General features: G+C 44.5%; 1 protein-coding gene across 4 annotated transcripts in view; it reads left to right on the top strand.

The window, feature by feature from the left end:
• The window catches only part of FAM193A (family with sequence similarity 193 member A), a 137,974-nt gene that overhangs the window by 51,986 nt on the left and 58,463 nt on the right, over positions 1 to 27,525 (top strand). For 2 of the 4 annotated variants that reach the window (XM_045528198.1, XM_045528199.1), the window contains exons 3-10: positions 2,636 to 2,769; positions 3,582 to 3,749; positions 6,654 to 6,888; positions 13,835 to 13,959; positions 18,268 to 18,415; positions 22,980 to 23,057; positions 24,413 to 24,525; positions 24,646 to 24,888. In XM_045528198.1, coding sequence (XP_045384154.1) covers positions 2,636 to 2,769; positions 3,582 to 3,749; positions 6,654 to 6,888; positions 13,835 to 13,959; positions 18,268 to 18,415; positions 22,980 to 23,057; positions 24,413 to 24,525; positions 24,646 to 24,888 — 1,244 coding nt within the window. Of the gene's footprint in view, positions 1 to 2,632; positions 2,770 to 3,581; positions 3,750 to 6,653; positions 6,889 to 13,834; positions 13,960 to 18,267; positions 18,416 to 22,979; positions 23,058 to 24,412; positions 24,526 to 24,645; positions 24,889 to 27,525 lie in introns of all 4 variants that reach the window. The other 2 variants (XM_045528200.1, XM_045528201.1) reach the window with 2 other exon arrangements.

A 27,525-nucleotide genomic window follows, 5' to 3' on the forward strand; every position in this document is an offset into this window, starting at 1 on the left:
ACTTTCGTCTCTCTCTCTCTCTCTTTTTTTTTTTTTTTTTGAGACAGGATCTCGCTTGCTCTGTTGCCCAAGCTGGAGTGCAGTGGCGTCATCATAGCTCACTGTGGCTTCTAACTGCTGGGCTCAAGTGATCCTCCTGCCTCAGCCTCCCAAGTAGCTGGGACTACAGGCTTGCACCACCACAGCTGGCTAATTTTTTTAAAATTATTTTTTGTACAGACAGAGTCTCCCTGTTGCCCAGGCTGGTCTCAAACTCCTGGCCTCAGATGATCCTCCTGCCTCAGTACTACTTTTGCTAGGATTACAGGTGTGAGCCATCACGCTCAGCCAGTTTCATCTCTTCTCACCAGGACATGTTACTTTTAAGTTCTTGGTTGTTGTTCTGAGTGTACTATGTGCCAGCTCACTGGCATACCATAGTGAGCAAGTAGAAAGGTTCCTGCTCTTGTGGAACTGACATTCCAAAGTTGAAGACAGATAAAAAACAAGAAACAAGTAGAACTTCAGGATATCATATAAGAGTTTGTGATAGAAGAGATTAACTGAGGTGTTTAGGTTGATGAATCAACTGAAAGTCAGTCAAGAGATGGGCACCACACCAGTAATTAGAACAGGAACATTTGAACATAAGGAATAACTAACAAGTAACAGATCAGGTACCCAGATCTGTGAAGTGAACTCTAAAGCATATAATCACTGCAGCTGTATGGAGCAGCACTGGCTGTGGAGCTGAGGGAGAGGACTAAAGGAAGGCACAGACTTGGGGAGGTGTGGTTAGGAGCTGTTGGGTAGCGGAGAGGCTCCCTGAGGCACTGCGGGGACCGAGCTGAGTGCTGCGGAGCGAGTGCCCCTAGCCCTCCTACACCACTGATGGGGCGATGTATTGGGGGTAGGAGCAAGACCAGGAAAGCACAGGACCCTGGAGGGACACCCCTTCTTCTTCAGTGTCCCTGCAGCGCCCTCTACCCACAAGGCCAAACATTGTGCATGTTGGCAAAGGAGATGTATTTAACACCAGAAATTTATTTGTCACAGTATGGAGGCTAGAAAGTCCAAGATCAAGGTGCTGGCAGATGGGATGTCTGGTGAGGGCCCAGGTTCTGGTTCAGAGATGGTGCCTTCTCGCTGCGTCCTCATGTGATGTAAGGGCATGGTAGCTCTCTGGGGCCTACTTGATAAAAGGGGACGAATCTTGTTCATGAGGGTCCACCCTCATAACCTCATCACCTCCCAGAGGCCCTACATCCTACATCACCTTGAGGGTGAGCAGTTCAACACATGAATTTGGAGGATGTGGGGACACAAACCAGAAAATAACAGGACATTCAGACCTTCTTTGGGTACTTCTGAGGTCTCGGTGGGGACTTTGTACTGGACTTTTTGGCGGAGATTGTCACACCCAGCCAGCCTCCCCTCAGCCCTTTGGGGTCTGCTCACCCAGCAGGACATGTGTCGGTGGGGTTCTCTCATGATGACCCAAGTGCCAGCTCCCCTGCTGCCTTTCTCTGTCCTTGGGATGAACTCGCAGGCTTTCCCACTTCAGAGTCTGATGTTGGTGTCCATGTGCCCAAACTCCATGGGACTCATGTCAGGGCCTTAAGAGTTTTCTTGCTGTTAGTCCACAGCATGCTGGGGTGGTGAAGTGTCTGAACAAACCCAACCAAGCCCAGCACTGGCTTCCTACCTGACTGGGTCGGGGTGAGGGGAGCACCCTTCCCCCTTGGGGGACAGGAGAGAGCGCAGTGCAGTTCTCTAGACTCAGGTGAATTCTCTGTGAGAAGCCTCTCCTGTGACTGTGCTCCTCTTCCTCAGGCTGCTGGGATGATGATAATGGAGCTGGGGGCCTCTGCTTTGAGCTCTGGGGGAGGTTCTTACAGCACCCTGCATCACCCTGTGGGTTGCCTCTGTTCTGAGTCTTGAGCTCACGTTCCCACAAAGCAGAGTCCTTTTCAGAGCCTGTGTCTAGAGGGACCACGGTGTCCATTGGGTGGGTAACTGAGGGAGGGAAACGGTTGAGGGGGTGCCTAAGGTTATCCTTATGTTCTCTGTAGTGGTTGTTGGTGAAGTCCTTTTGGTACTATTGGGTGTGGGCACAGTAAGAAGGTCTGATCTTGCTTTTATCCGGTCATCTTTACCGAGAGTGTTCTCTTTCTCATGCCTCCTGTTCCTCAGCCAGAGCAGGCGGTACAGGTTATGGGATCCCCCTGGACAGAGGCCTCTGCTCTCGGCTGCTTGATGCAGGGTTCAGGGTGGCCGCCAGGTTTCCACTAAGTGCTTTCTCGAGCCACTATGGGAATGTCACTTCCCAGAGGTGCCCACTGGGATGGTCATCTCATGTGCTGATTAGGACACTGGGAGTAGAATTCTTCTTTTTTAAAGGATAGAAGAAATTCATTGAATGTCCTCTTGTGATTATGATGTAAACTGTCAGAAAGTAGAAAGTTGTTGGTTCCAAACAAAATTCTTGAATCTCAGAGAGAAATGGTTTCCTATATAATGTTGGTTAAGATATTTTCTTTTCAATGTCTAGGTTTTAAAATTTTTCTAAAAGGCGTTTTTCTGCATAGTTAATAAAAAAATTGATGCCATGAACATTTGAACATAACTGGTTTATTATATTCTCTTTTTAAAGCAGGGCCAAGATTTTCTTCTTCACTCCCCGCTTGGTAGCTCCCAGCCAGAGGCCAGCAGTGGCGGGAGGCTAGCTCTGGGCACACAGACGCTGCCCTCGGACACGGCATGCTCGTGCGAGGCCTGCAGTGAGCGCAGGTACGTGGTGTGTGCCACACCGCTCATGCCTGTCCACAATGACATACAGGTGCATGTTGAAGCTAGATCAGGAAACTGGGCTATTGTGACAAATAGCAACTAACATTTGAGCCACTCCTGAGAGTGAGATAGTAGCATGGCTATTGTGAGAAAGAACCAGGTGGATAAGACAAAAATTCCTATTCTTGAGAAGCTTACACTAGGAAGCTAGTCCTCAGAAAGGGAGAGGAGACGTCCATAAATAACTAGAATCTAAGATTAGCACCAGTAAACGAGAGGGAGAGGCCAGCCAGCAACGGGCAGCTGCTAGGTGACTGAGGGGAAGAGAGCACAGGACCAGATGTGAACCAGCTCTGTTCCCTACCGTGAGAAGGAATCCTGTGGAGCCAAATGGGGACGAGCAGGTGGAGAGGCACAGGTTCCATGGGCAGCGAGAGCTGCCTGATGGGCACCTGGACAGTGAAGGTTGGGTAGGCAGAGTGGGCATCAGTGTTCTTGACTGGACAGCAGCTGAAGACGCTCCTGTCAGCTTCTGTCGTCCAAGGACACGGAGGTCTCAGGGACCAGATGCAGAAGGCACCCTGGGAGTGGTGCTGGGGTTGCCATCAGCCCCACCCCACGGTGCTAGTGACGGGGAGCCAGCTCCTGGGAGCTGGGCAAAGTAGAAGAGGCTGGGAGATGCTGGCTGTTTTCTGTACTCCCTGCTTTGAGGACAGTCTTTACCCCCTCAGGTAGTCTGCCAGGGTGAGCAAGTGAAGCAGACTGTGATAACTTGTCTAACCTACTCTCCTGATTCCTGTGTTGTTTTACAGAGAAATTTCGGCAGAGTCAGACCGGGAACCTCAGCAGCTGCAGAACTACTGGTCAGAAGTGCGTTACATGGTTCGCTGCATATACCGCCAGGCAGGGACCCCACTGGCAGACGACCAGGACCAGTCTCTGGTCCCTGACAAGGAGGGAGTGAAGGAGCTCGTGGATAGGTACACGTCACCCCTTCTGTTGTCTCCCCATGCAAACCCCCATTTTCTCCTGCTGCCCTTTGCAGCCTTCTGCTCAGGCTGGCTCTCCTCATAGGACTTGCTCAGCCCTAGGCGCAGTTCATGCCTGCAGCAGGCAAACTGGCAAATGTGAATTTTGTAGGTAAAAAGATTCAAATTACTGTGATTTTAATGAAATACTTATTGCCTATGTAATAAAAAAAAATGAAATATTTTTATCATTATTCTGTGTTAAGACTGACAGCAATACCTGCCTGTTGTGCCAGGGATGCTGCTAAGTACTTTCACAAGCACTCTTGCCTTTATCAACCCCAGGGGAAAGGCAGAATTACCCCACTTATAAGATGAGAAAACTGAGGCTCCATGGGGTCAGGCAGCTTGCATATGCACCTGTAGTGCCTGAGGTGGAGAGGAGCTGGAGGCAGGCCTGCCTGTGCGGCTGTGCTCAAGACAAGCATCTGTTCTTTAGCAGGTATCTTGTGCCCAGTAACAACACAGAACTTGAGGTGGCGGTAATTTTTATTCTTCCTTGTAGTCTGAATGTAACATCTTTTTCTGTTTTTTGAAATGTTCCAAATAAAAGTAACACATTTGAGCTGGACATTTCATGGGTTGATTCTTGTTTGGTTTCATCTCTCTGGCATTTTGAATGCAGCACCTTTGGGAGTTTTATAAACTGATGTTGGCTATGCAGCAGGTGTTCTCCTAGTGGCAGAGATAGTGATTATCCATGAGTTATATTAACTAATTGATAAATTCAGCCAGTGTCTTCAGGGTTTGACCTGTCAGCCATTGTTGTTTCACAAGGTGGTTCTGGACAGTATGTGCCTATTGAAGAAGTTAGGTTTCCTAGTGAGTATCAGGAAAAAATACATAACCTTCACATCAAAGCCATAACTTCTGATTATTGATACTGCATCTTCAATACCTCAGAATAGGATCCATGCAATTAATGCACCAGTATTTGTTGAATGTACATAATGACTTAATGAATGAGTGAATGAACATCCACAGCATCTTCAGCATATTCCTGCCTCCTTTTCATATAACTTTTAAAAAATCTGTTTGCGAAAATACCACACAGTTATTTCCTTACACTTATAAAACTACAGAAATGGACAAAGAAATAAAATGCATCTAATTCCACCATGCTAAGAGAACTAAGAAGAAGGTGTCCAATCTACTTGTAAGTTTGATTGTCCCCGTGTCAAAATTTAAGTCTTCTGTGGCTTTCTTTTAATAGATAAAATACATTCTGTTTCAGAGGACAGTTTATTGTACTAGTAATTAAAACTATAATTGTCATGTTAAAAAAATTAATATGTTGGAAATGTACTAATGGAACCTCATCAATTTACACTATTTTTTAACCACATGATATATATACGGCTTCACATGTTCTGTTACAAGATTTTACTTGGCTCTTGTCTTTTTTTTTTTTTTTTTTTTTTTAACTTGCCCTGCTCAAAGAAGGCTCTTGTTTTTTTACAACCTAGGTGGTATGGTATTGAAAAATAGAGCAGGTAACACCTTACTTTCTTTGCTTTTAGCCTAGTGTGGCACTCAGAAGATGACAGGATGTATTATGTAAAATCCAAGAACTGCATCTAAATATATTTTACAAGTTAGTTTAAAAGAGTGCTGAACTCAAACTGGTTCCTCCTGGTGATGAATTATGGATGAATATTTTGGTTATTGCATCAGTGGTCCTAGGTTTCCACCTAGAGGCTCCTTAGAAGTGCACAATTAAAAGAAGTTTCAAATTTAACCATAATAATGCTAAGTACTATAGAACATGTTTTAAAAAGTGGATTATCATACAAATATTTGTATCAAAAAAGTGCATTATAAAGTTTAGAAAGGGAAAATGTTCATTGCAACTGTGGTCGAGTGGTGAGGCATGTATTAATTTTTTCCCTGCTCTTCAGCTTACAAATTTTATTTTATATACTTTTATTGCCTTTTTGTGGGCTAATTTAAAAATAGGATAAACTGTGTAAAGTTTCTTTTGATTTAAATAATACAAGCCCGTGTGGATTGTATACTGAGTTCCTAGAAAGGAGAGGGCAGCTTACCTTAGTCCTGCAGCCGCGTGTTACCTCTGTTGGGATCAGTGCTTTTCAACTGTTAATATGTGAGACGTCTGGGCTGGGTGCGGTGGATCACACCTGTAATCCTAGCACTCTGGGAGGCCAAGGTGGGAGGATCGCTTGAGGTCAGGAGTTCGAGACCAGCCTGAGCAAGAGTGAGACCCCGTCTCTACTAAAAAATAGAAAGAAATTAACCAGACAACTAAAAATATATAGAAAAAATTAGCTGGGCATAGTGGTGCATGCCTGTAGTCCCAGCTATTCTGGAGGCTGAGGCAGGAGGATCACCTGAGCCCAGGAGTTTGAGGTTGCTGTGAGCTAGGCTGACGCCACTGCACTCTAGCCTGGGCAACAGAGTGAGACTCTGTCTCAAAAAAAAAAAAAAAAAAATGTGAGACGTCACAGACAATTATCTTCAGTCTCATCTGTACGTAGTATGTGGTTGAGAGTATGCATCTGGACCATACACTTTGCCACCAGCCGGCTGCATGAGTTCAAACAACTGGGTGGGCTGAAACCACGTGCCGTGAGCCTGGTGCCGCACAGAGAAAGTGTTCAGTGTCTGTTTTCTTTTTAGTTCACTGGTGATGCTCTGTGTGCCCCAGGAACCCATCTGTGAGATAGGGTGATCTTGCCTCTCACAGGTCCTTGTGAGAAAGGTGATGGTGGTTGTCACCGAGAGGTGGTCGCCTATGGAAAGCCTTCAGAAAAGATGCTTGCTGACATAAAAAAACATTGGTCCTGGGACCCGTGTGTGTGGGCCATGAGTGAGTGGTGACTCTGTTTTTCTGTGCAGGCTCTGTGAGAGGGACCCCTACCAGCTGTACCAGCGACTGGAGCAGCAAGCCCGAGAGTATGTGCTGGAGATGAAGGTCCGCCTGCTCCGACAGCTGTCAGCTGCGGCAAAGGTGAAGGCACCGTCTGGCCTGCAGGGCCCACCACAGGCGCACCAGTTCATCTCCCTCCTGCTCGAGGAATATGGTGCCCTCTGCCAGGCGGCACGCTCCATCAGCACCTTCCTTGGCACTCTGGTAAGAGAGACAACCTGTTCTTTTCTTTCTGTTATTGATGAGCTGAAGAGAAGAAACGTACAGCAGGACAGAGCTTCTGAGGCTTGTGTGCCGACTTCACAGTCCGACCCCGTGCGCCAACACAGAGCCCCTCCTGTGTGAGGTTGGGTGCAGGGTTGTGGGAGAGAACACGTTCCTCTCTGCTTTCTCTTTCCTCTGGACTTTGCTGCTGGGTAAAAGCATTGAGTGGATTGATACCTGGTGACACCTCAGGGAAACACTGTTTGGGAGACTTGAGGCCTAGGGAGCACGGCACAGGGATGGTTGAGGTGAGGGCACTGTATGTGTTAATAGGGAGACAGAAGAGAAATCTCTGGTGTCTTAAGATGTTAATTCTGATGTTACTGTAGACAGCTGGTATTTGATGAGATGCCCAGGAAAGAAGAGCGTGGAGACTAGAGAGTAGCCTGCTCATGGCCCTTCACTTCTTCATTCATTCATGCGTGCGTTCACTCACCAGCCCAGCACGGGCTAAGGGTAGGCTCACGGACTGGAGTTCCACCCCATCCCTATCCCCACCTGCAGGGGTCTTGCAGTCCTACCACAGGGGATGCACAGGTGGGTCTGACCACTTGAAAAGGTAAATCACCACAGTGGGTGGAAGGCTGCATGGAGTAGAAATGGAGTAGACATCTGGTCAATGGTGAGCTCACTTAGGTGGAAGGAGACTGTGCTCCCCAAAGATAAGCCATTAAAGCTTCCTTGACTGTTACAGACCTATCCATTTTTACTAATAGTCTGTGGAGTTTTTCATCATCGCTTAAATTGTATTATTAAATAATTCTTAATTGGGCTAGTTTTGGGTGCTTTCATAGTGGTAAAATTATATTTTGAATCAAATACAGTAACCAGTGGTTCCTAAGATTTTAAGTGTAATGGTTTTTATCTGATTCTAAAGTTGATGTACCCTCTTGGAAAAGCTTATACATATAATTTTGTAAGTCATCTTAGGGGTTCGCAGACTTCCCCAAGCTTCCCTGCACCAAGCCCCAAGGAGGCATCCATTGTGAAAAGAGGCAGCTAGGCGAGGGGTGGGTGTGCGGCAGTTGCCCCCTTGAAGACCTAAATGCACCCAGCAGCCAGGCTTTCCTCTGGTGCTTTTCCTTCTTCTGGCATCTCTCACAGTACTGCCTCTCCCACCTCTGCCTCGTGAAAGTCTACCTGTTGTTCAGAGGTCCAAATCCAGAGCCGCTGCCTCTGTGAAAGCACCTTGAACCTTCCCTTGTCTCCTGAGAGAACGCTGGCCCAGGCTAATAAAGACACTCTCCTGTCTGCCTGAACCTGGTGCACCGAGACTCTGGCAGTGAAGAGAGAAAGTGCTGCCAAAGCCCAGGCCCTCCTCAGATACAACACTGTTTTATGAAGCTAATAGAAATTAATTTGAACCATGTTTATCAGAACAAATTTCTAGCAGAAGTATTTTCTTGTGGTTTGAAAAAACCCATAAACTCTAAACTCTATTTGATCAGTATCTTATTTTACTTTCTTTACACACAGAAATATTCACTTTTATTTCTAGTGGGTATGGCAGACTAGATTGCCTTGAACATATTCCTTCCTCCAAGGGAAACTACTAAAATTTACTAGATAACATAAAATAAAATCTTCTAAAACATACGACTGTGATGGCATGAAATGGAATAAGTTCTAGTGGCGAAAACAGTTGAAAGCTGGAATCCTGAGATACATGTACTTAAAGCTAATATTTACGCTAAGGATTTCTTCTGATTCTGGGAGAGAAGAGATACGACCTCAGTCTAGCTGAGGATAGGGTTGGTAAATATGTGGCCAGGACCCCAAATAATTACAACCTCAGTGTAAGGGTGAAGGAGAAACTCGCAGCACGGGAAGGGGCAGCAAGGATGTACACCCGTTGTGACCATGGGTTGGTGTGCCAGGGAAGCACAAACTCCCAGAGATTTTGTAATTGTAAGCCAGCGGCTGCTTAGGGTTGCATTCTGAACAAGTGCTGTTGGTGTGGTGTGAAATAGCTCAAGCCCGGAGGTTACTTCACAGTGGTCCAAGGTTGCTGGTAAAGTCAGGCAACATGCAACTCACCCCTGGAAGGCTTGACCTTCAGTCTGATCTCAAAGAATTTGCATAGGCAAAATGCACAAATATGAGCAGCTCACCATAGGTAAAAAAAAAAAAAAAAATTCATTAAGATTCACGAGAGTACAATTGAGAGCCAGCAAAAGCAATAGACAGAATCACATACCAAAGGTATTTTAAATTTTCATACAAAAGGTGTAAACTATATTTGTGTTTAAAGAAATTAAAAAAGGGTTGAAATTATGAATTAAAGATTAAGACTCTAAGAAATGGTCATTCAGATTTGGAAAAAGCCAAACAAAATTAGAAATAAAAATAATGTAATTAGGCTGGGCGTGGTGGCTCACGCCTGTAATCCTAGCCCTCTGGGAGGCCGAGGCGGGTGGATCGCTTGAGGTCAGGAGTTCGAGACCAGCCTGAGCGAGACCCTGTCTCTACTAAAAATAGAAATAAATTATCTGGACAACTAAAAATATATATAGAAAAAAAAAATTAGCCGGGCATGGTGGCGCATGCCTGTAGTCCCAGCTACTTGGGAGGCTGAGGCAGTAGACTCGCTTAAGCCTGGGAGTTTGAGGTTGCTGTGAGCTAGGCTGATGCCACGGCACTCACTCTAGCCCAGGCAATAAAGTGAGACTCTATCTCAAAAAAAAAAAAAAAAAAAAAAGTACTTAAAAAAAAGCTTAATGAATAGATTAAACAGAATAGACAACTGAAAGAGAATTGATGGATTGGAAAAAGTAAAGTGATCCTACAGAATATAGCTCAAAGAGACAAATGGGGCACATAAGAGAGCTTGAGAGATGTGAAGGGTACAGCAGGGAAGTCCATCACTAATTATATTTCCAGGGGAGAAATAGAATGAGGATGATGATGATTGGCTGAAAATTTTCCAGAATTGTTGAAAGATATCAGTGTTCAGTTAAGGAAGCCTATCACATTTCCCAAATAAGATATGTTTTAAAGTCCTTACCTGGATACAGCATGGTGACAACTATAGAACATCAAAGAAAAAGTTATCTCAAAATATAGGAATTTGTTCAAGATTGTCTGTAAGGTGTTCTAATTGTATAATTCTGGATTCAAAGTAGAGACTAACAATGAAAACCCTTTAACCAGATTCACAGTTAACGGCATGTTGCCACTGACTTCATTATGCTACCTTTTCCCGCCTCTTTCCCTTCTACCCTCTCTTTGATTAGAATCTTAGTGCAAGTTCCCGATAGGTCTTTTTGTCTTAGAATATTCCAAATATGCATCTCCAAAAATAGACATTCATTATCTTAAGTAGCCACAGTGCCATTGTCACACCCATGAAAACTGGCAGTAAGTTATTAGTATTGACTAATACTAGCCCATATGAAAATTCTCCAGTTATCTAAAAAAATCTTTTTATGGTTGGGGGTTCAAATCAGGACCCAATAAGCCTCACAAATTTAAGACGTTACACTGCCACCCAATGATCTATGCGGTGTATAGAATTTACAGAGATAAATTAAGATAAACTTGAATGTCTCAGAGCAGTAGCTCTCAAAATTTTTGGACTCGGGTCCCTTTATACTTAAAAATTGAGGACCCCAAAGAACTTTTGTTTATATGGATTATATCAGTATTTACTGTATTAAAATTCAAACTGAGATTTTTTTTTTTTTTTTTTGAGACAGAGTCTCAACTCTGTTGCCTGGGCTAGAGAGCCGTGGCATCAGCGTAGCTCACAGCAACCTCAAACTCCTGGGTTCAAGCAATCCTTCTGCCTCAGCCTCCTGAGTAGCTGAGACTACAGGCATGCACCACCTTGCCCGGCTAATTTTTTCTATATATATTTTTAGATGTCCAGCTAATTTCTTTCTATTTTTTATTTTTTTTAGTAGAGATGGGGTCTTGCTCTTGCTCTTGCTCAGGCTGGTCTTGAACTCCTGAGTTCAAACGATCCTCCCGCCTCAGCCTCCCAGAGTGCTAGGATTATAGGTGTGAGCCACTGCACCCGGCCAAAACTGAGAAATTTTTAAATGTTTGTCATTTAAAAACTATAAAGTCATTAGATAGCGCAAATGTCATTTTAGCATATATTGGATAACATAAATAAGTTTATTTTTAGATAAAAAATAACTTTTTCAAAACAAAACATATTTAGTGAGAAACGTGGCATCGTGTACATTTTTACAAATCCCTACGTCTGCCAGTTGGATTCTCAGTCAGCTTCTGTGTTCAGTCTGTTGTCTTAGGTTGTTTTGCTTGAAGTTATTGAAGAAAATTCAGCCTTACACAGATATATAGTTGGAAGAGAAGGGACATTTTAATAGCCTTTCAGATCATCATGGATATTCTTCTTTAAGGATCCACCAGAACTTCAGAGTTCCTTAATGGTTGGTTGTGACATGGAATCTGAAACCAAATCACTGAACTCTGTTTCATTAAAATTCATTGGTCTAGATCACACTTTGAATCTTTTATTCATGCATGGTATTCTTACATCATACATAAGTAATTTGGCAAATGGTTGTTCACTTATGCAGATCTTCCTAATGTTGACAGCATTTTATTCCATATAAAAATGGCATTTATTAATATTACCACTGATCTCATCAGAAGGGTCTTTAAACCTGGAGAAGCTTTCAAGCTCATGGTGGCAGATGCAAATTTTCCAAAGTTCTGATTTTTGCTTGAAATCTCAGATTTCATAATTAGCCACAAATAGTGTCATTTGTTTTCCTTGAAGCAACAGGTTAACGTGCTGTGCAAACCCTGCCACCTGACTCTGTGCTGACTCCATTATCTCCTCTGAACAGCACCTCTGTTCTAGTGTTTCTGCTGAACCCACTGAGTACAACTTGGACATAGAAAGGTGTTCTAAAAAGTGTGACTTCCCTGGAAAATGCACTTGTGAGATTTATTCCACACTGCTTGGAGGACCAAACAGGATAATGGGTTACAGTTTTCTCTTCTTATTTAAAATGTTAAAATAAAATTGGGACTAGACTTAAGTTATGCTTACAGTTATCTGAGAAATGCCTCATCAGGCTGTAATACCAAAACCTGAATTTCCATCCACAAAGACAGAACGATCTCAAAAATCCTGTTACTTCTCACTGTCTATTATAGAACTTTATTCTAAACACCTTCTCTTTCTTCTTTCAAATCCCCTCCTAAGCTTTTTGCAGCGGAAAGTGGCATGTAAGAACAATTTGTATGGCAAAGCCACACTGACATCTCTTTCCTTTCTGCCTCCAACTGAGCAGTCCTCCCATAGGCCTCCCCTCTGGTAGGAACTGTGACAGGCATCTCTCACAGACCTCACCTCCTGCATGCTCTCTCTGGTCCAGTTATGCAAGCTCCTCTGTGCGTTTCTGTGCCTGTAAATGAGGACACAGGCAGGGCAGCACCAAGGTCACAGGGAACTGGAGACATTAATGAGTTCAGTGCTAAGAACAGTGCATGGCCGTGGTAAGCACACAGGTGTTAGCATATGTTGTTACTTAAGTAAACTCCAAGTTGATTTCAGGTTGTAAAGTGAGTTTGGAATCTGCTGTTTATCTTGCATGCCCTACCTAGAAGTATAATTTCAGATTTTATAAAAAATGCTGAACGTTTTCATAAATCAGTCTTCATTCAATTAGCATTAGTTAATGTGAGCCCAGAAAGCCAGAGCTGTGATTCCACCTATGCAGGTATGGAGCCTTGGTCACCAGGGTTGCTCACAGGCTGGCAGCCGGGGGCTCAAAGGTTCCAAAGGTTTGTGGGGAACACCAGGCAAGACCTTGACTCTCCTGGGAAGCATTCCCTGGACCCTCCCTCAGTTGGCTGAAGGTGCGGCCTGTCTGCTGTCTGCATTATCGTATAAGTGTTTATTTTCAAGAGCAGAAGTTGATCATTATAATTTGTTTTCTCAGCCCCATGTACCAACTGGGGTTATCAGGTACCAAAATAATGGAATCTTTATGTGTAGTTCATCTGCTAACATCTCCATCAACTCAGTTTGGCTATATAGTAAATATGAGCAGACCACTAAATCTAGTCACTGTGAGCAACTCAGTTCGGAGGAGACATGGAGTATTGATATATAATGATAAGTAGTTTCCAGAATTGTCAATTAAGGAACATTTACTCTCAAATGGAACATGATCTGAACACAAGCAGTGTCCATGTATTTTACAGAGGGAAGCATAGATTTATAGTGCATGGTTGTGGCAGGACTTACGTGAAAATTACATTCAGGAAAGATAGTAATGCCACCAACCCTAGTGATCTTGTGTTGGGGGGTAGTGATACATCTCTGATGACATCACTCTCTGTGATGACTAAGACGCTCCCAAAATGTTTTTAGGGTGTCATCTAAAGTAATTGATGAGTTTGCGTATATTTATTAGGAAAACAAAAGGCCTTACCTTTGACAGGGTATCACCAGTGTATGTATTTATCAGAATGGGATACATCTCAAGATAGGCAAGAAAATTATTGTCCTTTGCCATCAAAGGATTTGTATGTATTTAAAATGTTTGGAATGTAGGGCTCACATCACATTTTGAAAGCCTTATTATAAAAAATAACCATCAAATATGTGCAATTGTTTTTTCTTTCTCTGTGCCCTCTTAATCTGTGCGTACCCCAGCCACCCTTTTCTTTTGTGTGTGGGTTGTTTAGAAGGGAGGCTAGGTGGAGACCCATGTCATTGTAGTCAGAGATCTGATTTGGTGTGTGCTTAGAGAGGTACAGGGAGCAACGACTCTTCATAAGTAGAATGTTCTGGACCCACGTGGAGTGTGGGCACTGGGAGAGGGAATCCTTTTGGGAATTTTCAAGTCTTCATCAATTCACTATGTCTTCTAATTTTCTCTCTCTTTTTTTTTTAAACTAGGAAAATGAGCACTTGAAAAAGTTCCAGGTGACTTGGGAATTGCATAATAAACACCTGTTTGAAAATCTGGTCTTTTCGGAGCCACTTCTCCAGAGCAACTTGCCAGCACTGGTATCTCAGATCAGGTACTTGGTCTAACCCTGTGTTTGTCTCTGTGGTGTGACAGCACAGTCTTTTCTCCTGTGATGTGGTGTGTGTGCACCTGAACACGACTGAGTGTGGAAGTTCTTAAAGGAAAAGTAACAGGTCCTAGAAAAAAAGACAGTTTGGGCAAAAAGCACAAAACCTGAAGAGTAATACAATTAAACTTTTAAATAATGAACCAACATAAATGCTACTAAGGTTTAACACCACAAATTGCTCATCAATATAGGAAAGCCTGCAGTAGATATAGCATTATCTTGACAGGGCTTGTGCTCAGCCAGGTGGCCGTGGTGTGGTTCGTGCTGTGGATGTTGGGCATGCAGGGGAGGAGGGAGGAGGGCCCAGGTATCTGAGGGTCCCCAGGGGCTCCTAGAGACATGTTGGCATCTCTCTCAAACATCTCCTTGATACCCTAGGCTCTCCATCTTTGTTCATCTTCTTGATGTAGAATATCCATGTGGCTTCTTCATGTTTGGGAGGCTGGATTCTGTACTTTTACTAAGACAGGTGTACGAAGTGCAGTGCTCTCTCATGGGCATTTGCTTGGGGTGAAAGAGAGATGTGGGCTGTGCGTGTGTGTTTGCCCCGTGGTCACTGTGTTCAGTTAGGAGGCAATTCCTCCTGATCTGGTGTCCCTCAGCAGAGTGGTGTTGCCTGCACTGGGTGCCCAAGTCATCCAGTAGGTGATTTTGTTCTTGTCTGTTTACCACATGTGAGCACATGCCCATATTGTAGACACATCATAGCAACGTCTTTACTTGACCATATTAAAATATAGCTAGAATAGATTCACAAAGAAGGGGAACTATTTTTAAGTAAATAAATTATTGTTCTAGTCGACTTATACACCAGCCGCTGCTTTTTTTTTTTTTCCTTGTGACATCCATGTATTGACCCAGTCTTTGTTTCCTATATTCTCAAATTCTATTTGAGGGGTCCTGACAACCCCCATTTTACAACCTCTCCTGTAGGGAAAGAATAACCTCAAAAATGGTTAGGTAAAAGGGAATTGAGGATAAAGAGATCAGAACAAGGTGTTACAGGAGCATGGCCTGCTCACTGGGGTGGGGCTGGCTCAGGCTCACAGTTGGTGCCTGATCCTTCCTGCGCTCCCTCTGCCACGGCCCGCTTCCCAGCCATTCTTTTCCTTTTCAGTCCACTGTTTTAAAAGCATCCTTTACATTTCACTGTGGGTGCAGCAAGATTTGAATGTACTAACAACGAACCTCATAGAAGAAAAAGTCATAAGAGCTTTCAGAGTCACGAGTTTGAAATGCAGAGCATGTTTTTTGTCTGTAGTTATGAAGTTCAAATCCACCAAAAGCACTTTTTATAAGAAGACATGTACCTTGAGAAAGGGACTATTAAAGCAAGAATCCAATCTATCTGTCCTTGTTTTTCTTTTATTGGTGAGCCAATTAGTTTGGTAGGCCTGTCAAATTATGGGTGGGTGACAGAAACCTTATCAAATTCCATTTTTTCCTGTGCCTTAGTTCTATATTTTTTATTTGTTTATTGGGTATAATGGTCAGATTCCAAAAATCAGCAGTGTCTCAGAGTCTCTAATGTTAATTCTGAGGTTCAAGCTGCAGTAACACTTTCAAGTCTTGGGGTCATTTGAAGGAGAGGAATAAATGCAGACAGGGACGGAGCAGGGGAGAGGGCAAGTGGCACGTTCCCCAAACAGCACTGGAGACAGCAAAAAACGCAGTCTCTTTGTGTTCCATAGCATACTCACTAACTCCTCACTCTTCGGACCCAAGAATTTTAGTATTAACACTTTGTCTCTGGTATTCATTTAACCTTTTTTTGGAGACAGGGTCTCACTTTGTTATCCGGTCTAGAGTGCAGTGGCATTGTCAGAGCTCACAGCAACCTCAAACACCTGGGCTGAAGCAATCCTTCTGCCTCAGCCTCCTGAATAGCTGGGACTACAGGTGCACAGCACCATGCCCAGCTAATTTTTCTATTTTTTGTAGAGATGGGGTCTTACTCTGTTGCTCAGGCTGGTCTTGAACTCCTGGCTTCAAGCGATTCTCTCACCTCAGCCTCCCAAAGTGCTGGGATTACAGGCGTAAACCACCATGCCTGGTCCACATTCATGGTGTTTACAACCATTACCACTATGTATTTCCAAAATTTTTTCATCATCCCAAATAGAAACTCTGTAACCATTAAGCAATAACTCTCCATTCACCCTCTTTTTTTTTTTTTTTCAAATCTTTTGAGAGTCTTTGTCAGCAGCTTGCCCTCCACACACGTCCCATTTTCTCTTACATTTTATCTGTTAAAGAACTGGGCAGGCCGGGCGCGGTGGCTCACGCCTGTAATCCTAGCTCTGGGAGGCCGAGGCGGGTGGATCGCTCGAGGTCAGGAGTTCGAGACCAGCCTGAGCAAGAGTGAGACCCCGTCTCTACTAAAAATAGAAAGAAATTATCTGGCCAACTAAAAATATATATACAAAAAAATTAGCCGGGCATGGTGGCTCATGCCTGTAGTCCCAGCTACTCGGGAGGCTGAGGCAGTAGGATCGCTTAAGCCCAGGAGTCTGAGGTTGCTGTGAGCTAGGCTGATGCCACGGCACTCACTCTAGCCCGGGCAACAAAGTGAGACTCTGTCTCAAAAAAAAAAAAAAAAAAGAACTGGGCAATTTTGTCCTGGAGGTGTGTGGTCTGGATCCTATGTGAGCGTGTTCATGGAGTAGTCTGACAGGTCCGAGGTCCTGTCCTGCTTGAGAATTGGTGGTGGGATCTGGAGGTTCCAGCAGATTCTGCTCAGGTCTCTGTGGTTTGTTTATATCAGGAGGCTTATCATGTGTGCTTACCTGTCATCACAGATGTTAGTAGCTATTGGTCTTCATTTTAAATATATATTAATTAGGCTTAGAAACAAACTTACTCAAACTGTTGTTATTTCATTCTTTTTATCAGTGATAATAATGTATCACATACACATTATTGGTAACATTACAGTGGGTATATTTCCATGCCACTGTCTTGTATTTGAACCCGAATATTGAGATAAAAACCTATTCACTGGACCATTGATTTCATTCAACCCTGTGGATATTTCCTGCAACTCTGATTACAGCAAGGCTTTGCTTGCATGTAAGCCCTGTGCCTGCAGATTGCACTCCAGGTACACCACCAAAGATACCTCTAGGACCTCCTCCCTTCTGCGTGCTTTGTTCTTCCTTGGCTCAAAATAATCTATCCTCTATAACTTGAAAGAGAGAATTTCTTACTTCTGGGAGGAATGGGATAAGGAAAACATGATGTAGTGTAGCACTGGTGTCCCTTAGCATCCCTGCTTTCCAGGTGGTACTGGAGGGGCAGGATGGAATGACATAGAAATTGGGTTTTGCATGAAGAATGGAAATCAGTCACGTGAAGAGCAAGGCTGGCAGAAGTACAAGGGGGAGTAAAAGCCATGTCGTGGGTTGTGGCATGGCAAGATGCAAGGCTATTTTCCGGGGCCTAGAGTCTGACATACAGTATGCCTGGAATCTGTGTCTTGAGTTTTGTTTCCCAAGAGGCAGAAACTGCCTTAGAAGAACAACTGTGATGTTTGCAATGGCCTTAATCAGTATGTGCATCAGTATCGTTTCTTCCCTTTCTCTGGACTTCCCTAAACCACTGCTCAGTTACACCTTGCTTCTGCCTGCTGCTTCTCTGACATGATGAATGGTGTGTGGGTAGCTTCAGGAACCAAGGGGTGTATTTGCAAGTTCCCCTTTCCACATACGTTCACAAGTAGGATTCATTTGAGGCTAGAGACGGGTGACAGGAGGAGAGGCAGCCATTCCTGCCCATTTTCACCCACAGAAAGACAATGTAATATAGAATACATGAAACTATATTTCTTCAGGTAAAGCAAATTTTCTGGTTTACGTTATTTGAAAACCAGGTATAAATTTTATTTCTGATTTTTTTTCCCCCTCTGGGTCAGTGTATTTCAACAGGGTAAAATAGTGTCCAACCCCACATTACTTTAGTAAACAGAATCACTAGGCCGTAGTCTTTTTAGCAGAGAGCAATGTTATTCACCACTGATTTTTCTCCCTTAGGATCTGTTACTTCTTTGAGTGTCTCCTTTACACCAGAATCTGTTCTGAGTGCCTTGCACATGTGATCTCTTAATCCCTCACGGCACCTGCTGCAAGGTAGTAGTGTCCCCACTTCTCACATTGGGATGTGAGATGAAAAAACACGACGATAGCAACAGGAAGCACTTTTCTGGTTCAAAGTCTTTGGGCACTTTATTTTGTTACAAGGCCTTCTCTCTCCTAGGCTAGGAACTACCACGCACGACACCTGCAATGAGGACACTTACAGCACCTTGTTGCAGAGGTACCAGCGCTCTGAAGAAGAGCTACACAAAGTCGCCGAGGAGTGGCTGGAGTGCCAGAAGAGGATCGATGCCTATGTGGATGAGCAGGTGAGCACCCTGCTGGGAGGCCACCCACACAATGCACGTACCCTCAGGACCTGCCACTGAAGGCAGTTTGCCAAGGTGCTGGTGGTGTCCTTAGGTGCAAGCATGGGGTTCCTGGCAGAGGCCCTGGCATACTTGGGTAGATTCCGTGTGTCAGCTGCTGGTTTTCCAGAGGGGATGGGAAACCTGTGTTGGCACCACAGAAAGCTCTGGCTCGGCTGTGCTTAGGGTGTGGTGGCAGCAGGTGGTCAGGTCCACATTGGCCTGGGTGCACCCACTGTCACTTGCACAGGCTGCTGTCTAGGCTCTGTGTCCCCATGTGGGCACCTTGTAATTCCAGGAACCATTTACTGAGCACTCTGCTGTTCAGAGCCCATTCTCCATCTGTACCAAACTGTCTAGAAAGGGAGTGCAGACGTGCACAAGGCGGCAGGTGGCTTTACAGGGTGGAGGGAACAGGCCAGAGGGTGTGCCTGTTGGAAATGGGCCTAAATGAAAGGTGCATTGGGCAGCCAAAGCCTCTCAGAGCAGGTCTTGGAGACGATGCCCCTGCTGCCCACCTGCTGGCCTGCCTGCTTTTCTAGGACCTCTGACAGGGTCAGGCAAGGATGCCATTTAGAGCGGCCTTCTTTTAAAGGTAACAGTGGTATGTGGAGTAATAAAGGAGAGGTTACAAGAGTTCTGTGTTATATATTTTTGAGACTATTTGTAGGAAAACAGAACCTGGGCTCTGGCTTAAGATGTGTGCTGTCCTCATGCCTGCCCTGGTGTGGTTGGTGCCACGTGGACGTTGCTGTGGCCTTTCTCAGTGCTCCTTGTCGGTGCTGGGAGAGATGGGGTGGGGTGGGGTGGGGTGTGCTCGCTGCTTCTGTGAACCAGTTCACTGATTTCAATCTCAGTCTGTGTTTTCTGCGGCAGTTCTCTAGTGCGGCCACAGGGACTGCAGTTGTAGATGGTCTCTTGTTCAGAATTGGGTAGAATTTGTCTTACCATGTTCTCTGTGTTGTGCTGCCGTTAACTTTCCTTGGCTTCAGTGGAATAAGTTCCAGTGTTGCCAGTTGTGGAATTCAGTGCTGTTGAGCTTGTCTTAGGGCAGGATTCTGCCGGCTCCCTGCTCTTGGCCTCTTCCTTGGCCACTGTGTGTATAGAGTGTCAAGGTGAGGCACAGGCCTCAGGGTCATTCGACTTCTTCGACACTCTCCTGCCATCCTGTGGCCCCTGATGGGCTGGGGAGAGCAGTTGTGTTTTCTTCAAAGTCGGTGTATCCCTAATTGATGTTTTTGTCTGTTTTTGCAACCAGAGGCTTATTCTCCAGCTGTGATTTGTCACTGCCAGTGACTCCCTAGCTTAGACCACTGTGGGAGCAGGGTCAGGCAGCCATGAAGCTCTGCTGGAGGCTTCTCTTGGTCCAGAGAGCAGGAGGCCTAGGGCAGAGCCTACAGCTGCAGTAGCACCTCTGGCCAGGTGGCCAATATCCAAATCATGTGGGGCCAACACAGCAGAGAGGTGCGGAAGGCTGCCCTCCCCCTCTGCTGCCTGCACATACACCAGCCTGTTTTCAGGAATTTGCAGTTCTGGTCATGGAGTCTGCTGGGTGGTGGGAATCAGCCCGCTGTGGGAAGCGGGTGGTGGAGATCAGCTTGTTCTGGGAAGTGGGTGGCTTCAAAGGCAGTGGCCATACAGGGCTGAGTGGTGTGTTGAAGTTGCTGGTCCCTGGGGAGGTTCTTGACTTGGGTCTCGTGGAGGGCCCTGCATCGCGGTCCAACCCAGGCTGCAGTCCTGGATCTGCCCCACAAGCCCTGCCCAAGCCTCTTCCCTCCCAGGGCCTTAGTCTCCGACCTGCAAAATGAGATTCACATTAGATGACATTTAGTTTTATATGAGCTTTTGTATCCTGTAATTCCAAATTTCTCGTGTGTTGTTTTTAAAAAGCAGAATGGCAGTGAATAGTTCCTTGTGTGGTGAGTTGCCCTGTGGTGTGCTGGTTAGCGAGCAGCCTACAGAGCACACCCTGTGGTGGCCCCACTGGTGTTGACTGAGAGGACCGAGGTGACGGAGGAGTGGTGAGACCCCAAGCCATCCATGCTCTGTACATGGAAGGGTTCAAGAAGAACAAATTAAAGACTAGCTGTGAACTTCTCTACTTGGCTGACTCTTGTTGCAGGGGCTCAGGCAAGTGGTGGAAGGAATGGAGATCAGTTGCATCTAATCAAGTAGCATTTTAGAAATTTTATGCTAATTCAAAGGTTTCCAAATGTTGAACACTTGTCAAATAATTGATTCTCTATTCATAAATATGGATGTGAAGAGAGAACTGACAGCTTTGAAATCAGTTATTTTTTGTTTATTTTTAAAAATTCATCCTTTCTTTGTTGTTTGATATAACACACAAGCCTGGAGGTACCCAAATTTGTTCCAAAAAAATGATTTACCCAGAGGATGTGAGGAGAGGGTCAAAGAAGAGGTTTTTATTGATGTCGTTATTTATCAAACAACTCTTTTGAGCCTCTGTACTAAGATTAAAAAATGCAGCTACCTTTCCTGATTTTTAGCTCATTTAAAATTGTTTTATTAAACATGCGATAGTAATAGCTACTTAAAAATATTTTCCCCAAAACTGCAGACATATACTGCAGTGATAAGGGAGAACTGGTACCAATATTGAGTCTTCCTATTAAGAATATAGTATATGGCTCTTTTCTTAGGTTGTTTTTTGAATCTTGCGTATGGTTTTATAGTTTGTACATTTCTTACCCATTTTATGCCTCAGTATTTTACAGTTTTAGAGGCATGTTTAATTGGGGAATAAATTTTCTAGAGTTCATACTGGGAAGTAGGAAAGCAACATTACCCTATGCCCAGTCATCTCACCAACCTCCCTTGTTAACCCTAATAGTTTGTGAGTTGATTGTCTTGAGATTTCTAGATCATGCTATCATCTATAAAAGATGATAGTTTTGTTTCATCCTTTCCGGCATTTGAACTTTTTTTTGGCTTCCACTAGAACCTTCAGACCAATGTGAATAAGAGTGCTGGTAATGATACCTTGTCTGTTGACAGTTTAAAGGGAATGTTTTGGATGTTCCACCATGAACTTTGATGCTTGCCATACAGACTTTTGATACTTTTTAACAAATTACTTTTATCTCTAGTTTATTTAGGTTGTAATTTTTTTAAACAACAGCCGTGGATGTCAAATTTGATTGTATGGTTTTTATCTTTCTATATGAATTGAGAGATTAGGTTTTCTAATCTTGAGACATTCTTACATTCTTATGTTCCTTGGATTGAACTCTGCTAGACCGTAATCTCTAATCCCCATTACTTGATTTAATTAGCTGATATTTTATTTAGGGCTTCTATATTTATATTATGAAGTATGATTGAGTTTTGGTCTTTGAGATCTTATCTGTTTTGTGTAAAGGTTATGCTAGCTTCATAGAATGAATTGAGAAACTTTCTGTGTTTTTTCATTTATCAGGAAGAGTTGGATTTTTTTAATTGATTTTATTTTTTAAAGTTTTTTAGAAACAAGGTCTTAACTCCATCGCCCAGCCTGGAGTGCAGTGGTGTGAAGATAGCTCACTGCAACCTTGAACTCCTGGGCTCAAATTGTCCTCCCGCCTCAGCCTCCTGAGTAGCTGAGACTACAGGTGTGCACTACCACCCTGGCTAACTGTTTTGTTTTTTTAAAGAGACAGGATCTCACTGTATTGCCCAGGCTAGTCTCAAAACTCCTGGACCTAAGCAATCCTTATGTTTTAGGCTCCCAAACTGCTGAGATTACTGTGTGAGCCACTGTACCAGGCAAGGAATAATTTAAATTCTCTGTTCCATGAAGGATTTGCTAGAACCTACCATAAAACTTTGGGACCTGATTGATTTTTACAGAGAGGAAGAACAGAGTATAGATCTACTACCTTTTCAGTTCATGTTACATTTATTAGTCTGTTTCAGGTTTTCTTCTACTTCTTGAGTCACTTTTACAAATTGATTTTTGCTTAGGAAGTTACCCGCATCATTTATATACAGTGTCATAAGCTCATGGGTAACTTGGCGGCTCCAGGAGTTCCCATGGTGCTCATGGGCTGTCCCTCACTCTCACTTAGACATGCCTCTGTTCAGGGAGAGAGAGTACTTCATATTCCAAAGGAGCTCCCCCTGCTCTCAGTGATAGGGAGGCCCTGGTGGAGTGGGGTGGTGGTTGGGGTGGTGAAGGGCCACGCGCTCACATGTTGTCCATTAGGGGTAGGCCCTCCTTGGTTCCATCTGTCTCCTCACAGGTCCACCAGAACTGCTAAGTTGTCAAGAGAAGCCAGAAATCCAGATTGTTACGTGAAATCTCAAAAATTTCTAAATATCAATTCAACTTTTAAAAAGCATTGAGCAGGTCCAACAAAATAGCCCATGGGCTGCCACTTGTTTGCAGTTCTTCTTTAGATTTTAAAAAGTATAAATCCATACAGAGATTTTGTCTTGTGGCTTAAAAGAATCTCTTTTGTATGTATGTATCCTTTCTCATTCTTGATGGGTTTTTTGTTTTGTTTTTTTTGTATCTCCTTACTAGATGACAATGAAAACCAAACAGCGCATGTTAACAGAAGACTGGGAACTTTTTAAACAAAGAAGATTCATCGAAGAGCAGGTAAGCATGTTATTAAAGGGGGCAATTAAAGGAAAGAGAAATCGTTTGTTACAGAGCGGATGACTCCTTCACACATTAACGTGCTCTGTTAGAACAACATTTAAGGACCGCATGCCATATCTGCCTGTGTTCAAACACTGTCCAAGGCACTGTTTTAACTTCAAGATGAACTAATTTTCTTTACCTATTTACTTATCTTCCATATACTCCTCAAGGAAAACGCATGCTTGTTACATGACCTTTCTAGACCATTGTAGCCCCAGGTATTGAACAGATGAGATTGCCCTGAGTCCCCATGATCCCCTACGAGGCAGGTGGTGCTATCTCCAGGTTACATATGAGAAGGGTCACATGGTGAGGTTAAGGATGATGCTTTGTGTCGCAGAGCTGAGATTGGGGCCCAGCTTCCCCAGACAGAGCACTCAGACCTTCAGAGTGCGTTGGTCCCCTGTCTTGTGTGGCTGCTGGCAGGTCCGCCCCTGCCTTCCTCTTCCCAGCGGTGCCTCCTCCAGGCAAGCCTGCTCCGCTCACCCTCTGCTGGTGACCTTCCCCATGGTTGGTCTCAGGGCACTTGGCTTCATTTAGAAACTTGCTCCCCTTGATCGCCTGTCCACCTGCTGCAATGACTCTCTTCCTGCTTCTCTGACATTCTCTCGGTCTCCTTTGTAAGCTCCGCTCACTTGGCCTTTCCTTAAGTACATGTGGTGCCCTTGCCTCGGCCCGGCACCTGCCTTCACTTTTGCACTCCTGTAGTCTCGTCCAGGCACCGCAGATATACTGGTGGTGCCCCTGTTTAGCTCACTCGCCTGCGCCTGTTCTGCATGTGTCCTGTCCTGTTGAGTGGCCCCTCCTGCTACCACCTGTCCCATTGCCAAAGCTGGTCCACAGTTCCTTCTCCTTTGGAATCCAGATGCTCACCTAGTTGGCTGTAAGTTTAGGTGCCATTTCCCTGATAGCTCCCAGGTTCATCCTTTCTCGCGCATGTGCTAGCCTCTATTCCTACAGCTCCGTTCCTGGTGCTTAGCAAGTACCGAGCACATGGCAGAGGGTGAAGCCTGGGTGTCTGCAGCAGCCCTGCCTTCCCGGTGTCTGCTGGGAAGGTGCATTACACTGTGTTTGCTAAAGACGAGCATTTGGGGGCTTCTGGTACCTGCGCCCTTGCGTAGCTCATCCCCTGGTTCCTGCAGATTCCAGGTCTGCTGTCCGTGGTTCCAGGTCCTGTCCCACTTGAGGAAGCCGTGCCCACTGGTTTCTCAATGAGCATAATACGTATTACCATAATTACTGAAAAATAGGAACCATGCAATGGGGAAGTATCTTGCAAAATTAAACCATTGTTTTATAATTTCCTGTAGTTAACTAATAAAAAAGCAGTGACTGGTGAGAACAACTTTACGGACACCATGAGGCACATGTTGTCGTCCCGGCTGAGCATGCCTGACTGCCCCAACTGCAACTACAGGAGAAGGTGAGCCTGGGGTGTCGTGTGGGTGCCATAGGCCTGTGAGACCTTCGCTGAACCAAGTAGAGGTCCAGAACTGACCTGCTCTGTTGGCTGTCTTGGTAACTATCCTTAATTCCTGATCAGGTGTGCTTGTGATGACTGCAGCCTCTCACACATCCTTACTTGTGGTATCATGGATCCACCTGTCACTGATGACGTCCACATTCACCAGCTCCCACTCCAGGTGGACTCTGCTCCTGACTACCTCCCCGAGATGCGCCCACCGAGCGTGTCGTCAGCAAGCTCAGGGTCCGGCTCCAGCTCCCCCATCACGGTTCAACAACACCCCAGGCTCATCCGCACAGACAGTGGCTCTGCACCAGCTTTGTGAGTTGTGACTTTGTAATAAAGTTTCAGACATTTAAGTAATGCAATAATGAGACATAGACGGTAGTATCTACAGAATTTATAAACATCAGCGTTGTGCTTTTTTTATGAAAAAGGACCTTTAGTATTTTTAAGCAACTTTTAAAACATGAAATCAGTAAACTCAAACTTTAACACTATTTCATTACCTGAAAAAAAAATATGGTAAATTATTAAATGCTTGGCTGGGCATAGTGGCTCACACCTGTAATCCCAGCACTTTGGGAGGCTAAGGTGAGAGGATCGTTTGAGGCCAGGGGTTCGAGACCAGCCTGGGCAACATAGTGAGACCCCCATCTCAATGAAAAATTAGCCAGGCATTGTGACATGCACCTGTAGTCCCAGCTGTTCAGGAGGCTGAGGCAGGAGGATGGCTTGAGCTTGGGAGTTCGAAGCTACAGTGAACTATGATCATACCATTGCACTCCCACCTGGGTGACAAAGCAAGACCCTGTCTCAAATACATATATAAAAGGCCAGTAAATAAAAAACATGTTGGTATGCAGGGAATTGTCTAATTCTGGCCTCAAATCTCCTCATTGCTTGGAGTGTGGCCAGCTTGCTGTCTGTCCTGCCTCTCTCTCAGCTTAGTGTTCATGCTTGTTCCATGTCTTGCTAAGAACTCACGTGATCATTTTAGCAAGCAATTGGAAGTTTCTGTTTTCCATGTTCTCGCATGGTTAGAAGTACATTTCATATCAGCAGGGTGGCTGTACAGCTGTCACCGATTCATGTGGTAGGTGGCTCATCCCAGTTTCTTCAGTTGTGACTGTTATTTGTGGAGGCTTCACATGCTTATTTCTGGAAGGGTTTGCACATGGATGCATGTAACTTAGGTTAATGTTACATGTATTATAGAGCATGCAGCTATCATGTGTCTCGTGGAGGTGCCCAGTGGATGGGACTGTTGCCTCAATCTTGGCTACTCAGTGTTTCTCAGATTTCTCTGACTGATGGACATGTTCATTCCCTCCATCTGGGTTTCTCTCAGTAACTCTGACATTTTCCTTCAGTCTTCTGAAGTTCTCAATTTGGGTTCTTTCTCAAACACAAAATAATTCTAAAAGGACTGGTCTAAATTCCATGGCTCTCATTCAAAGACCACAGGTTGCTTTATGGCCTTAGAAACCCTGTGCTCTCCAGGGCGTGAGAAAGGGTGTTTTGCAGCTTGCTCTTACCCAACTTCTTACAAAAACATATAGAAATTAAACATGTATAATCTAATAAAAACTTAAGTTGGAAAATTTCATCCCTGTTCATTTGTCTTAGATGCTGATGTCAGTTATGGGCTCTTGTGTCACATTTAGTGGTGAAAGGACTTGGCTGTGGGAGCCTTTCTCCCTGGACGGGGACTGTTTACAGCTGGTTGGGGGAGCCCAGGCTCTCTGGGCACGTGGGCCTTCGAGAACTTGTGATTAGTGTCTTCCAAATATAAAGTGCAATGATGTGAATTTTCCAGTGTTATCTTTGGTTTTTGTTGTCTCTTTCTTGGTGCCTTTTCTAAATTGGTTAAAAAGAACAGTGTAATTTTAGTCACCATACTGAAGTGTTTTCTGAATCTTACTAGTGCTAGTATTGGTGAAGCAAATGGCTGAGTTACTTCATTTTAGAACCTCAGTTTTCTGATCTGCAAATTGTGGCGATGGTGTGGGGATGGGTGTTGACTACCTCAGGTGCCGTGGGACCTTGGGAGACCTGAGCACCCTTCACCTGGTGGGTGCTGGCGATGCTTCCCTCCCATCAGTTCCAGATTATAATACCTTGTAGTGTGTTGAATCTTGCTTTCTTGAAAATGGAAAAGACGCCTGAGCTTGGTAATTGTGGATACTCCTTTTAAAGTGGTGAGATAGCCAATTTTTGAGATTTTTACTTTCTGGAAGTCATGTGCACCCAGGCTGAAGATGGACGGACTCAGCGGCATCTTTTTGTGGACTCTGGGACATCCATTTACAGTTATGCCTTGAACCATTTTCACTGAACTGTGAATTCTGTGCCAGCTCTTTTTTTTAGAGAGACAGAGTCTCACTGTCTCCTAGGCTGGAATGCAGTGGTGCGATCAGAACTCACTGCAGCCTTGAACTCCCAGGCTCAAGCCATTCTCTTGTCTCAGCCTCCCAAACAGCTAAGACAACAAGCATGCACCATCACACCCAACTAATTATTTTTTATAGAAACGGGGTCTTGCTTTGTTGCCCAGGCTGGTCTCAAACTCCTGGCCTAAAGTGAACCTCCTGCCTCAGCTTCCCAAAGTGCTGGGATTACAGGTGTGAGCCCACCACACCTGGCCTGTCAGCTCTTTGTGTGCTCCAGAAAATCATACATTTAGGTGGAAGCCTTGAAATCTGTTAAAATTTTCTTTTTTAGTAAATTCCATTTGCCCATTGCTTAGGTGTCTTGCAAAAGCTGATACTTAATTAAGATCATAACTGACCAGACCCTGACTGGCCTTGTAGCAAAAAAAAAAATTAAGTATTTTGTCACATAAGTGTCTTACAGTTTTGTTCAACTGGCTATTTCTGAAATTTTGGTGGTTATGAAAGCAAACACCGAAGACCCAAGGTTGGTCTCTGTACCCCTTTAATTTTAATCAAAAATTTT

This window comes from Lemur catta, chromosome 17, assembly GCF_020740605.2.
Source record: "Lemur catta isolate mLemCat1 chromosome 17, mLemCat1.pri, whole genome shotgun sequence".
NCBI lineage: Eukaryota > Metazoa > Chordata > Mammalia > Primates > Lemuridae > Lemur > Lemur catta.